This window comes from Manacus vitellinus, unplaced genomic scaffold (genome assembly GCF_001715985.3).
Source record: "Manacus vitellinus isolate BGI_N305 unplaced genomic scaffold, ASM171598v3 scaffold_5_pilon, whole genome shotgun sequence".
NCBI lineage: Eukaryota > Metazoa > Chordata > Aves > Passeriformes > Pipridae > Manacus > Manacus vitellinus.
Window position 1 is genome coordinate 13,075,620 of NW_021940682.1, and position 12,844 is coordinate 13,088,463.

General features: G+C 43.1%; 2 protein-coding genes across 2 annotated transcripts in view; both read right to left on the reverse strand.

The window, feature by feature from the left end:
• The window catches only part of NUAK1 (NUAK family kinase 1), a 70,486-nt gene extending 66,411 nt beyond the window's left edge, over positions 1–4,075 (reverse strand). Inside the window, exon 1 of the mRNA XM_018080672.2 lies at positions 3,823–4,075. Within this exon, the coding sequence (XP_017936161.2) occupies positions 3,823–4,075 (253 nt within the window). The remainder of the gene's footprint in view (positions 1–3,822) is intronic.
• A 1,617-nt stretch (positions 4,076–5,692) lies between these two features.
• Positions 5,693–8,727, reverse strand: CKAP4 (cytoskeleton associated protein 4). The gene has a single exon (XM_018080825.1). The coding sequence runs from the start codon at positions 8,666–8,668 to the stop codon at positions 7,376–7,378; it is 1,293 nt and encodes a 430-aa protein (XP_017936314.1). The 5' UTR covers positions 8,669–8,727; the 3' UTR covers positions 5,693–7,375.
• Positions 8,728–12,844: the final 4,117 nt, after the last annotated feature.

Consider the following 12,844-nt stretch of genomic DNA (forward strand, 5'->3'; position numbering starts at 1 on the left):
AGAAATAGAAGATTCTTTGCCTTGGGAAGATTTATAAACCAATAAAGTTCCCAAAGCACTGGAAAATGTATCATGGGGCTGGAGGCTGGAAAGAAGTACAAATCTGTTCTAGTTGGTACTTGCAAATTTTGTTTTGTAACTGAATTCTTTACCTTCCCCTATCCCTGCCCCACACACAACCACTCCAATGACTAAGGAAATCAACAGAGAAAGACCAGTGTCCATGGACCTTGGATCTTATTGCATGAAAGATGCGATTCCACAGAAGACAGGGAGGGGAGGATGTAGAAACACCTAAAGTTAACATAAAAATGTAACAGGTGCTGTGGTTGCCACCAGCCACCTTGGACTGGTGGATCTCTCTGCTGTGCCTTACTGCTTTTGCACACCTTGTCTTTCTCCCTCTTCTTTCTTGATCAGCACCTTTGGGCAGGGCGGTTCATGTGTTTGGGCAGGGAGTTTACAGTGGACACAGGGAGCAGTGACACAAAGGACAACTGTAGCCTGCAGCTTCACTTCCTACAGCCCCACAGCTGAATCTTTCCCTGTGTTGTTACCAGATAACTCAAATGTGCATGTGTGATAATACACTCAGAATGGTGTACAATGTCTCGTGGCCTGACTTAATCAAAAGAGGTTCCTCTGAACCCAAAGGAAGCCATGAGGAGTCATCCCACTGTTTCTACAGCTGCTGCAGCTTTAAAACCCCAATGACTTAGGGAGGAGGTACAGGGCTGTTTCCAGTAGTGTCCCCAACCTTTAGTCACTGGGAGGCTGTGACATTCTTCTGGAATGCTGTAATGCAGTTTGATCACTGAACACATTCAACTACAGAGGTACTTTTCATGGCTCTAAGAGGTTATTATCACCTCAGTTAATTATCTGTAAGGATTCAGACTCTGGTAAACTTTAATTATCCTTCCATCAATCTCATGCTCACAAAAGCTTAGTAGGGCTATTTTTAGCAGTACAAATATCTCCTTCCTGAATGGAAAAGCTGCTCTTTTACTTGCATATCTTATTTTTAAATGTTAAACACATTAGACAGAACCAAGAGGGTTTTTTTCCTCTCTTAGAAACCATCCTAAGAATGTGTAATCCTTAATGGATGTGCTCAAAACAATACCATTTCCAGACCTGCATGTATGATGTTAGAAATCTGGTATGGGGACGAGGCAAAAATTATCAGAACGGGGTGCTTGAAGTCCACATTTAATCCTACAAAATATGTGACTGGGACAGTGGTTTGGTGCCCAGAGCATTCCAGTGGACAGGTGCCTAAATAAGTCTTCCCATCCAGCTCCTGTTAGGATAGGGTTTGAACCTCTGAGCACTGGCATTATATGCTTGATGTAGGAATAACAACAGCTTCATTCATTCAGAGCACTATGTTCATCATCCCTTTTGTTTCTAGCTCTGAGGGTTGTGATGGGATCACTCGAGGCATCAGCTGAACATGTACCAGCATAGCTACTCTGCCTGAAACTCCAGGGGGCTGGAAACAACATTATCAAGGAGGCTGTCCCTCAGTGAGGTGTTTACTCTGGAGCTTACTGATGAGCATTGGACTGTCTCAGTTGTTAGTCTTTTGAACAGAAATAGCCAGTAAACGTGCCCTGAGGCCCAGCCTGCCTCCCTGACACCATAAACCACATTTGTTTAAACCATAAACCATATAAGCCAGTACTATCGTCTCTGATAATGTTCTTATGCTTCTGTGTCCAGGCCCTGAGAAGGGAACTTGAAACATGAAAGGCTTGCTCAGTACAGGAAGATCTGTTAGCTAGTAGGTATTCTGGTAAGCAATTCTGATGCACTCATAGGAAAGGAGACAATTTTTTGAGCTTGAGGTACTGGAAATCATTGCTGGGTATGTTACACATTTTTCTCTCTGCCTTTGGGTGAATTGCTTTGGCCTTCATTTTGTACCAGGAAAGAAAAGAGGAGTGTAGCTACTGACTTCAGTGGGATGTGGATCAGGACACTTGTCGCTCCGTAATTTTTAAGTTTCCCATCTGTGTGAAAATTTTCTTTTAAAACCTCACTGTTTCAATTTACAGACTTTGAGCACTCCACAGAGGTTGTCCAAGGGAAGCTTCCCAGGCTGCACAGATTGGAAGTATCCTGCTGCCCTTCCCAGGTCTCTGGCTCACAAGCACACCATCTTGCAGGTTTGATCTCACTCCCTTGCAAGAGCATTTTGAGTTTCCAGGGCAGGGAAGTACTCATCAGTAAGGCTTTTTGGCCTAACTGTCACCAAAGTGTGAACTATGCAAACACACTCTGGGAACTGCAACATTTTGGTTTTATGCCACTAACAAGGATGTCCATTATCTATGTTTAGATCATGTTTCTTGCAGTGCTCTCTCTAAACAAGTGGCTCTGCAGTGGCTCTCATCTCATCTGGTTTTGCTTGTGACTTCAAATTATTACTGCAAATCAGTTATAATGTAAGCATAATATTCTGCATCTCCACGCTATGTATATCCTGATGTGAAGTTTAGTGACAAGAGAGAAAAGAGGGGAAAAGAAAACATTATCAAAACTTTGTTTGAAAGTCAGAGCAATAAAAAAAACCCTGAAAGTTTCAAGGTAACCCTGATTCTTTCTCCACTTGTTATGTTTTCCATCCTTACTCATAACTCTAGGATTCCTTCCCAACCCCAACCTAAGCAATATTGACAGGAAGGGATTATCCGCTGGAATTTGACATATTTATATCTAGAGAGTGCCAAAGGAAAGTCTTTCTGAGTGGAACAAAGCCGGCCTTATTTGAACTAGCTTCTTCCTCTAGAATTGTAGATGGACATCAGGGTGAGGTCCAGGAGTTAATTGTGTGATAAGTATTTTCTCAAAACTATTTTTTTCTAAATAGCATACACAGTAAAATGAGAAATTGCTTCTTTGGCTTTTATTCCTCTCACAGTGAAACTGGAATTGCTTGAGAAAAGATTTGTCCCCTTGATGCTAAGCACAGCATCAAGATAGCATCACGCTGGAAAATATTTTGAGATGTATTATTTGCATATTCATGGCAGCCAAGGGAACACCTGCTCCATAAGCTCCAATATAAAAAAAAAAAAAGCAGAGTTCAGGGGTCTCTTTGTCTGAGGTCTAGCAAGCTACAACTGTGATGCTGTATTAACTCTGAATAGCTCTGGGCTTTAGTATTTGCATTATAAATGCAGGAATTATCGAGCTCTGCTCACATAAAGAGATTTGCAAGTTCTTTCACTTTCTGAGTGCATGAGCAAGCACTGACTCCAGAGAAGTTACATTATATTGCAATAAATTGTATACTAGACACTCTGTAGAGGTTTTGATATGTGAGCAAGCAGAAAATACACTTCTTGCTTTGGTGTCCAAGACAGAATTGCCCTTTGAGCATCCCCAGTCAGTGTTAGACCAAGTGGGTTCTTGGGCTAAGGAATCGCTTTGTTTGCTGTTTGACCATCTCATGCCTGGATTTACAAATCATTGTGCACAAAGTCCTGAGAGTAAATATTCTAACTCTGATCTCTGGCATTGGTGCATTTCTGCTCATGGCTGGCAGATGGTGACAATGATTGAAATGCATGCAGAAAGGCCAGGGCAGCAGCAATGTGCAAGCACTCAGAGGACCAACCGGGATTATTATTATCTCACAGTGCCAAGTATCACATACAGCTGATATTAAACCCAAAACAGCTGCAGCTTCCCCTTACCTAAACATTTATAAACCAAGCAGGTGATGACACAATAGAGTAATAAAGCAGGAGAGCATTAAACACGGCACACGGGCGGGTGCCGCGGAAGGACCTGGGGAGGGAAGTGGAGGGGCACCTGGCGCCTGTCCTTTGCCAGCCGAAGGCGCCAGGCCGGGCATCCCAGAGGAGGAATTCCAGAGGCTCCGGCGGGGGAGCACAGCCCCCCCGCCGCCACCGGGGGGCGCCCGCCGCCCTGTGCGGGGCCGGAGGAGTTCGCCCTTCGCTTCATCCCCCTCTCCCTTCAATCCTCCCTCCACTTTTCCAAGGTCTAAATAGGCCCAGTTGTTCAGTCTCTTCTCTTGGAACATCTTACCTTCGATCATCTCCATTTTTCTCTTGGAGGGTCTCTCCAGCCCAACCACCCCTTTCCTGCAGCGCTTCAAACTGGACAGAGACTGCCCTCGGCAGTGCCAAGCCGGGCAGATGTTTTTGGGCTGCTGTGGTGTTTGTACATCTCAGACAGACTTTTTTCCCATGGTCATTAAACTTCTCGGCAGCTTTGTTTACAGTACCAGCTACGTCAAATAAGATGGTAAAAAGACTAAATCACTAATCCATGTTTTAATGAAACCTCTAACACACACATTTAGGCCACCAGACCACCCTTCTTGGTTATTTCACTTGAGGCAGTGGTTGAAACCCCGCTGGCAGAAGTCTAGGCAGCAGCACAAGATTTATCTCCACCACATTTGCAAACATAGCTATTTGGGCAAGCCCTTTCAAGAGTGGTCAAGTCCACAGTGCCTCAGTGTAATGGTTCCTCCCTTCAAGAGAGATGAAAATGAAGGCAGACGTTAATGAACCGGCTCAATCAATACCTCATCAATCAGGTGGACAGTTTCAGTTGAAATTTGTTACTGAAACAGCACATTACTGATGAACTAATAATATAAAGGAACATTAGCAATGCATTGTCTTGCTTGAGACCTTCTCTACTGCTTTATTACAAAGTGTAAGAACAACAGGAAAGAGCAGCACTAGGACTGCATGTGCTCTGTGAGCATTTAGGAGGGAATTAGAAAATGTTTGTATTGGATGAAAATGTCAAACCAGATATAAAAGCTGAACTTCCAGCCTGCCAAGGGATCCTTGTCTCCGTGCCTGCCTCCAGACATGTCATTATTTATGGAGAATTATTATTAAGTAATTTCAATAGCTTGCCATAAAAATTAAGTTACTGGAAGTGTAAATATTAATTTTTTAATCTTTGAGATCAAATACAGCCCAGCTGCACTGCTGGCTTTACAGCCTAAGTTCCATTTTCATGCAGCTACTACCCTTTAAAGTCACTTTGTGCCCTTCGCCAGCTTGTTGTCAACATATTGTATCAAACACCTTTAGATGCAAGGGCATGGGTGCTCACCTGCCTTGTTGAGCATATGTATTTTAATAACAATTAGCTATTTCTGTGACTTCAGCCTAAGGAATTGCCAGGATATGATGATGCCCATACTCCTGAAAACACCCTTTCCCAAACTTTTGAAAGGCAGACATCCATCATGAACCTGGTATCAGTTTATGGGCCTTACAATCCAGCATTCAAAGCTAAGCAAAAGGAGCAGCTTTGGAAAGACTGCACAGGTTCTTGCTGTACATTGTTTCTGTTCTACATGCTTTGGGCATGGAGAAAGTCTTACCAAGGCCTTGCTGGTGGTGTCTGACATGGCACTCATTCTTTGCCTAGATCATGTATTTCACACCTCACAACCACCATCTTGGGCTTCCAAGCCCAGTAGTCAACATTGCCACGTTGATCTGACTCAAGCCCCGTTTTCAAGCCTAGGCTTGTAACCATAAGAGGTAAGAGCACCTCTACATTCCCCCATGGCAGCTGAGACCAAATATAGGGCTGCAGCACATCTGCTGCTTCCCCAAGCCCTTTCCTGTACCCCACTGGAAGCATCCTGGGAAACACAACAGTAAGTAAGCAGCGATCAAAAAAAAGGTGCAAAGAATATTCCAAATGTTTATTATGTATTAAAAATACTGCAAATAAGCCATACAGTTCATTTCACAGTAACCTAAACAACATTGTTCAAGAACTCGAGAAGTCAACAAAGAACAGTGCAGTTCCAACAGTGACAACAATGGTTACCTTAATGCCATGGGTCCCTCTTCCTTTTCTGTTCGCAGTGGGAACAACACTAGATATGGTTAAGTATCTTATTTACCTAGGAGAACTCCTTTTTACTGGTGCTGTTCCCACGAGCACATTACTTCTGGGAGATGCCATTTCTAGGAATTCTTCATCTAACACAGTCAAGGATCTATCTAGTGCAGGGTGAGGTGGGCACAATGCCCATGACCTATTTCCAAGGTATCCATGTGCACACTCCTTTACCAATTCTTTGGAAAAGTTCAAAAGTAAACTTGAAATATTAGAAATGCTCTCCAAAAAGACAGAAACCCAAAAAACCTCCATGACAAAGGGGTTTTTAAAAGAGCATCTAGAGAATTATGACACTTTCTCCTCACTCTTGGCCATCTCCTAGAAGGATCCTTTGCTACCAATGCCCCAGCCTGATGACAAAAATGGTGACAAGAATCAGGTACCAAGTCCTGAATACGTAACAAGAGTTCAGGTCACTGTCAGCTGTGTGAAAACTTGGAAACGTATATGCCAGAGAAGCAATTCTGCTGATTTCATGGTGATTTTCCTTCTTGTGTGTTTTGGAGTGTATTATTATTGTTGTTAGCATGCTTGTTATATATGGAACACAACGGGTGGAATTTTGGTCCTTCTCACTCCTCATTCAAATTTGTGATCATTTTTACAGAGAAATTTTTACAGAGAAAGACCAAATTAGGCCTTCCCAGGAAAGACACCGTACCCTCTTGAAATTAATCCCATCCTTCAGATGTCCCTTCCAAGCACCAGTCTTCTGCACCAGCAGCTGAAGATGCTGGCAAAGAAGCCTGTTATCACAAAGAATCAACCTCTCCAGTCATGTGGTGGAACCCATCTCTTAGGCCTTAGCCCCAGGCAATGCCACTTACCTCAGACTTGTGTTAGCTCCTTGGTACAGATTAAGGATTCACAGAAATCTAGTACAGCTCAGCTGACACCTGGTAAACTGGACACATGGCTGAGTCCCCAACTCCAGAAACAGATGAGGTGCTTCAAACGTGCTCCCCACTTAAGTTTACCACAGTAAACAGTTAAAGACAGGGTGTAGTTTTGCTCATTTGTTTCTGAAGCCAAAACATACCAGTAAAATCCTCAGTGTGTACAGCAGTGTGTACAGAGCAGCTGTAGCCCTTCTGTATCTGGTGTCATAGTGTGAAACACCTTCATGCCATTAGATATGTGCCCATGCTAAAGAGGCTGTAAAGCCTTAGTTACACCATTACAGTTACAGCGGTACAACTTTATAGAGAAGACGAGCCCTTAGAAACTCAACCCCCAACTAACTCATGTTTTCTTAGAACAGAATTTAAGGAGCAAACAAACAAACAACAAAAACCCCCAAAACACTACACAGAAGAGATATAAAGGAAATAAGCAGAACTGTCTCTGTTATTATTCTCATTCTCTTTGGAGGTATCAAATTGCTTTTAAAAAGAGTAAAAAATGGGGCATACAAAAGCTATTTTCCTTAATCCATTATGTGCCCAAGAAGCACTGCTGCCTAAACTTTTTCATGTATTTTTTCTACTTTCACAAACAACCTTTCCAGATCATTCCTCAGGTCATCTATTGAGCTTTTCACAGACTCTAAGTTGTTCTCATTACTTTCTATTTTCACTGAGTAGGCAACTAAACTATCCACTGCAGTTCTTATCATTTTCAAATCAGAATCAACCTGGCTAACAGAAGATCTCAGTTCATCTACAGAGCCTTCCACAGAAGAAAACTTTTCAAGGTAGCCTTGAGAATGTGCTTGACCTGCCTGAAGATTTCCTTGATCCAACAAAGTACTAATTTGCTTCTGGACATCCTGGAGAGCACCAGAGGATGGCAGGTCACTGATACTTTTCCTTAAGTTTTCCACATCGTTGTACAGCGAGGTCTGTGCTTCACCGAGACTTTTCAGAACATCTGTGACTGAAGTTACATCCGTACTTGAGAGACCCTGAAGGGTACTAATGCTTTGTTGTAGGGTACTGAGTTTATTCTCATATTCTGCCTCCTTAGAAAAGAAAGATTGCAACTTTTCACTGCTTTGAGCAACAACAGAAGTTAGAGACTCCAGGCTGTCTTCTATATGCCTCAAGCGAGACTCCAGTCCTTCACTGTTCTTCCCAAAAGTTTCTAATGCTCTTCTGAAGAGTTCATTATCTTCCCATTTGTTGAGGTCAGCTTTAACTTGCAGTAAATCTTCATCAAGTCTTTTAATGTCACTAGGGAGCTGCATAATTGAATCCTCAGCTCTCAGAACTTTCTCTTGTAAAGCTTTTAATGAAAGGTGCTCAGTGTCCGCAGCCTCTTTGAACTTCTCATGTTCTTGTTTGAGGTTGACTAGCTCTTTCACTTCAGTATACACATCAGACTCCATGGAGTCTATTGTACTCTTCAAGGTCTCTATGTCCTTTTCTTTGATTTTCATGGATGCTTGCATCTCATCAAAAGCATCTTTTAGCACCTTAATTTCATGTTTATACACATCTGCCTGTTCTAGTGAACCAACCTTTGTTTTCATATTGTTGATTTCATCTTGGCTCCTTTGCTGGACTTCAGTGAATACAGCAATGTTATCATTTATAGACTTTGTTAGCTCTGTTAGTCTCTCTTCCACTGTGTTTTCTAGAGATGTGAAGTCTCGTTCCCTTGCATCCTTCACCATGTGGATGCCATCAGACAAGTCTTTCAAAATTTCATTTTGCAGCTTCTGAAGCACTTCACTGATACGGTTTATTTCACTCTCCCCTTGTTTAACAGCCTTCTCGGTAACCTCCTGCTTCTGCTGCACAATTTTCATCATGGATTCAAATTCTCCAAATGTGGTTTGAAGAGAATGTACCTAAAACACAAATACACCCAGTTAATACCTGTAATTTCATCCTTTCCCTTTTTGTCCAAGATCCTTATAGCCCTTGTTACCAAGTGAAATGATCAACTTGCAATCCGTCATGCTCCCTACCTGAAGTGACCCTATGGCATACAGGTATGGGAGGCATAACAACTACGGCTTCTAGAGCCTTACAGCTCTATCATAGATACATGTCTTCTTTTGAGGATCCCTGGCCTCACTGACCTGTCACAGATGATCCAGCAAATCCACGTCAGTGAAAAAGGAATTCAAGTCTCCAGACTTTGCATACAGACCACAAGTCCATAAGGGAGGAAGGTGGGGGGGGGGAAGCCAAAAGAACATCTGGCATCAGCTTCTGAATATAGAAAAGCTGGGATTACACTTTATCAGGCAATAATAGCAAAGTCCAATTCCTGATCATGAAAAAGGAGTTTCACAGTAGACAAGAAAGAGACAGGAAAAATTAGGGGGAAAAGGGAGCTGGGATGGACTGCAGAATGAGAGCAGTAATCATGACATTTTACTGCTCCTAGACACCAATGGCGACACAATAGATCTTTCTTGCTAAGTATTTTTTAAGATAAAAAAATTAGAAAGGCTTTAATGTTCTAAATACTTAGTACCTCATTATTCTCACTCCTGCATACACCCACATGCTCTCAGTGAACAGGGCTCATGCATGTACACAGGCAGAGAACAAAGGCGTAGCAGGTGCCAAGGGGCCTGCCTTGCATCTAGCTCAGGTTAACAGAAAGTTGCTACCACCGGATCAGGTAGGCTATTAAACTTCCCAATTACAAAAACTACCTTTACAAGTGGGTTTAGTAGCAGGAAGAGGGAGAACGTCAAGGGGTGAGTGGCCACCACATTCATTTCCTTTCACATTTAAAGGTAAGATCCAGGCCAGAGAAGGACACATTACTTTGTTTTGAGGCCAAGCAGAGTATCAGTCTTAAGACTGATGGGTGTGTGGGTTGTACCTTTTTCAACTTTGTAAAGCAACATAAGAACTCCCACTGGCTGCAACAGGAATCCATCACACAGAAGATACCTCGAGGCTTTGGCAGGATGGCAAGTGCTGAGTAATGCATGTTGCCTTGCCTCACGCTACTCCCTGTGTCTAAGGGGTATATTAATCAGTCATGCCACATGCACTGCCATGTTTACTGATTAGATACACAGCTGGAGGGGTGGTTTTATTTTATAAATAGAAGTAAGTATATTTTATATGGTCCTAGAAAGAAATATACAGAGCTGTCTTTTTTTTCTTTGCAACTGAAGGAAGCTCCAGCACTTCCCAGTCTGACTCTGAACCTAGAAATTATTTTCAAAAGACCTAACAGACTTCCTAACTAGAAATTAAGTTATTTTTATGTGTTTTTGCAAAGCCCTGGCCAAATCCTCTTTAGTTTTCATGGAAGTCTACACTGTGTAAGGATTGTAGAGTTTGCCATGAGATTTGCCCTTGCTTCAACAGATCACTCCAGTTTGAGGAATAGCCATAAAGGTGACTTCTTTTTTCCACACTCTTCTGTAAAAAGGTTTCTAACGATTTTACATTCCCCACACTGGTATTCTCTAGTGCTCCCATACCAAACTAGAAATGAGCTAAGGGGGAGGGGTGGAGAAGGTAGTACTGCTATACACATTGCAGCTGGGCACCAGCCATTAGACTGATTTACCAACCTCATTTTCATTACATCTTAGCTGTCATTCTGATTCTTTCCACAAAGAGGTTTTTCTGTATCACTATAAAGGGACTTTAGAAATCTTACAGGAGGGCACAGGAAAATTCTCCCCCTCGTATGACAGAATTTATTTTCTTTGATGCACTCCAACTAAATCACCAAATTTGTATTTGCAAGTAACTATCTTCAACTGTCAGTCTAAAAAAAGGCATCAGAAATAGCCAGAACACTCCACAGGGCCAGGTCTCTGCTGCTATATGACTGACAGAGACAGATCCCATCGCTCCACAGTGGAAGTACTTTATACCTGCTCCTCCACTGCCTTCAGGCAATGCTCATGGTGTAAAAGTTGAAGCTATTCTCCTACACTTCCAGCTGGACCAGCCATTTGGAGATCAGTGAGCTCTGATATAATTAAATTGGTCTTCAAATTAGACCAGCTTCTAATCTGACCTGTCCTAACCAAGAGCCACCAGGGCCCAAAGCAAACCCCTTGCACAAGAGGGGTAAAACTCACAACTCCAAAGCAGGAGTTCACATTCACTACGCAGTGGTTTGTGTGTGCACCCGCAGGTGAGTTTGCCTTTTTGCCACACCTGGCTGGTAAGGTTTGACGCCATAGCCCTTGAAATATTTAACATCGCAAATAAAACATAAAAATGTACCTACAGCTAATTACTCTGTCTTCTCTAACTGGTCATATTGTCTTGTGTTTAAACACAAAACGACCTTGGCCTCTCTGAGAATGGTGCTATGTTAAAGACTAAACTTCCACATGATTTCCTTTCTCCTCGATGTGTAAAGTAGATGAGTTTACATAACGCTTACTCCTGACAGGAGCTCCCTGCAGTCAAAGACTGAAGGGCAAAGCCACACAGCAGCCTGCACTGACCACATTCTGCAAGTACAACACAGGATTCTACACCTTTGTAAAGCAATGAAATACAGCCTGGTCTCCTCTCCTTCAAGTACATTCTTCTGTAAAGACAACACCAAACCACAGCAAGCAAAACTTTCAAGGTTACATCGAAACTCTTTCGCCCACCTTTAATTCTTGCACTACTGTATGTCTAACATCAGCCATCTGCTGTACATAGACAAGTAAGTTTCAGTTCTCTTTGAAACCAACTATTTATAAACTTCCTAGAATATAGGAAGTTTATAAATATACCTATATTGATAGTATACACTCTCCTAGAATATGTAACACGTACCTATGATTTCCTGCAATGACATGGAGATGGAAGGCAGCAAATTGTACCCATTCCTTTGCTTGGAAGGGCTTATATATTGCACATACATCTGGGTTCTATACTCACATATTATAGTTTTACATCTTGTAATCGCAATTTCTTCCTTCCTACTAACAGTCCATAAAAATGCCTTAAAAACTAGTAAAAAGCAACCTTTGCTAGTTCCAATCATGGCCCCGTCAGCAGCGAGTAAAACCCCCAGGATTTAAAATTAGCTTCAGAAACAGCACTATAGCCCTGAATTTTAAAACCCCTTTCCCCCCTTCACGCAAGTTTTCCTTTTCCTTCTTGTTGCACGGGAGAGGAAACACCAAGACTGACCCTACGGTCTCCACGTGAGCAGGCTGCTGTGCTTGTGGAAGTACTACCGAAGAGGATCTCTGCCAGTGCCTGCCCCCTCTCCCTGTCCCCCATCACCAGCCCAGGCCCAAGCTCACAGGGAACACAGGGAATCTGCATGGTTTGCCATGAAGAGAGCAGTCAAGCTGAGACAAGAATTTCCTTTTCTTTGGTCTGACTCAGTCATAACTTTACATACTGCCTTCCAACCAATTTAACTACTCCCTAGACAGGAACTTGGTTGCGTGTTGATGATATGCATTCGTAGATGCCATTTTTAAAGGCTTTAGGCACCCTAAGATGTACTCAGATGGACAGTGCTATTTGTGAAACTCCAGCTGAGAGGCTAGTCAGGGCCTGAGTGAAAAAAATGAGAAGGGAAATGAGCATTTATTTCACTTCAGTTGAGCCACACCCTGTGCCAACAACTTCACAGCTCTTCCAGGATCCTGGACTGCCTTGGACTCTGCGTCTCACTCCCTTGGTCGGAGATAGCAGCAGGAACGTGGGAGGCAGGGTACAGCAGAAGCAGCGTTTCTGGCCCAGCCTCTGCTGTTCGGTGAAGCTGACATGGGTTTTGTTTTCTAGAGAGTGTGGAGACATCGAGACAGGACCCTGCCACGTCTGACGGCGCTGCCACATCGGCACATACACCTGGCCGCTCGATGCGGCAGCTGGGTTAAATGATTTTCGGGCCTCGGAGATACAGAATTACGGCCCGCAGGCTCTCTCGGAACGGCAGGTCTGCACCGCTGCCAACACGTAAGCGTGCGGGCTGCATTCCATAAAATGGCTTCAGGCCCTGGAAAAGCGAGCTGGGGGCTGCGGCCACTGCCGCGGGGTCC

Excerpts from the sequence above, each read along its gene's own strand:
- CKAP4 (XM_018080825.1), bottom strand. The coding sequence starts at position 8,668 with ATGATGAAAATTGTGCAGCAGAAGCAGGAGGTTACCGAGAAGGCTGTT.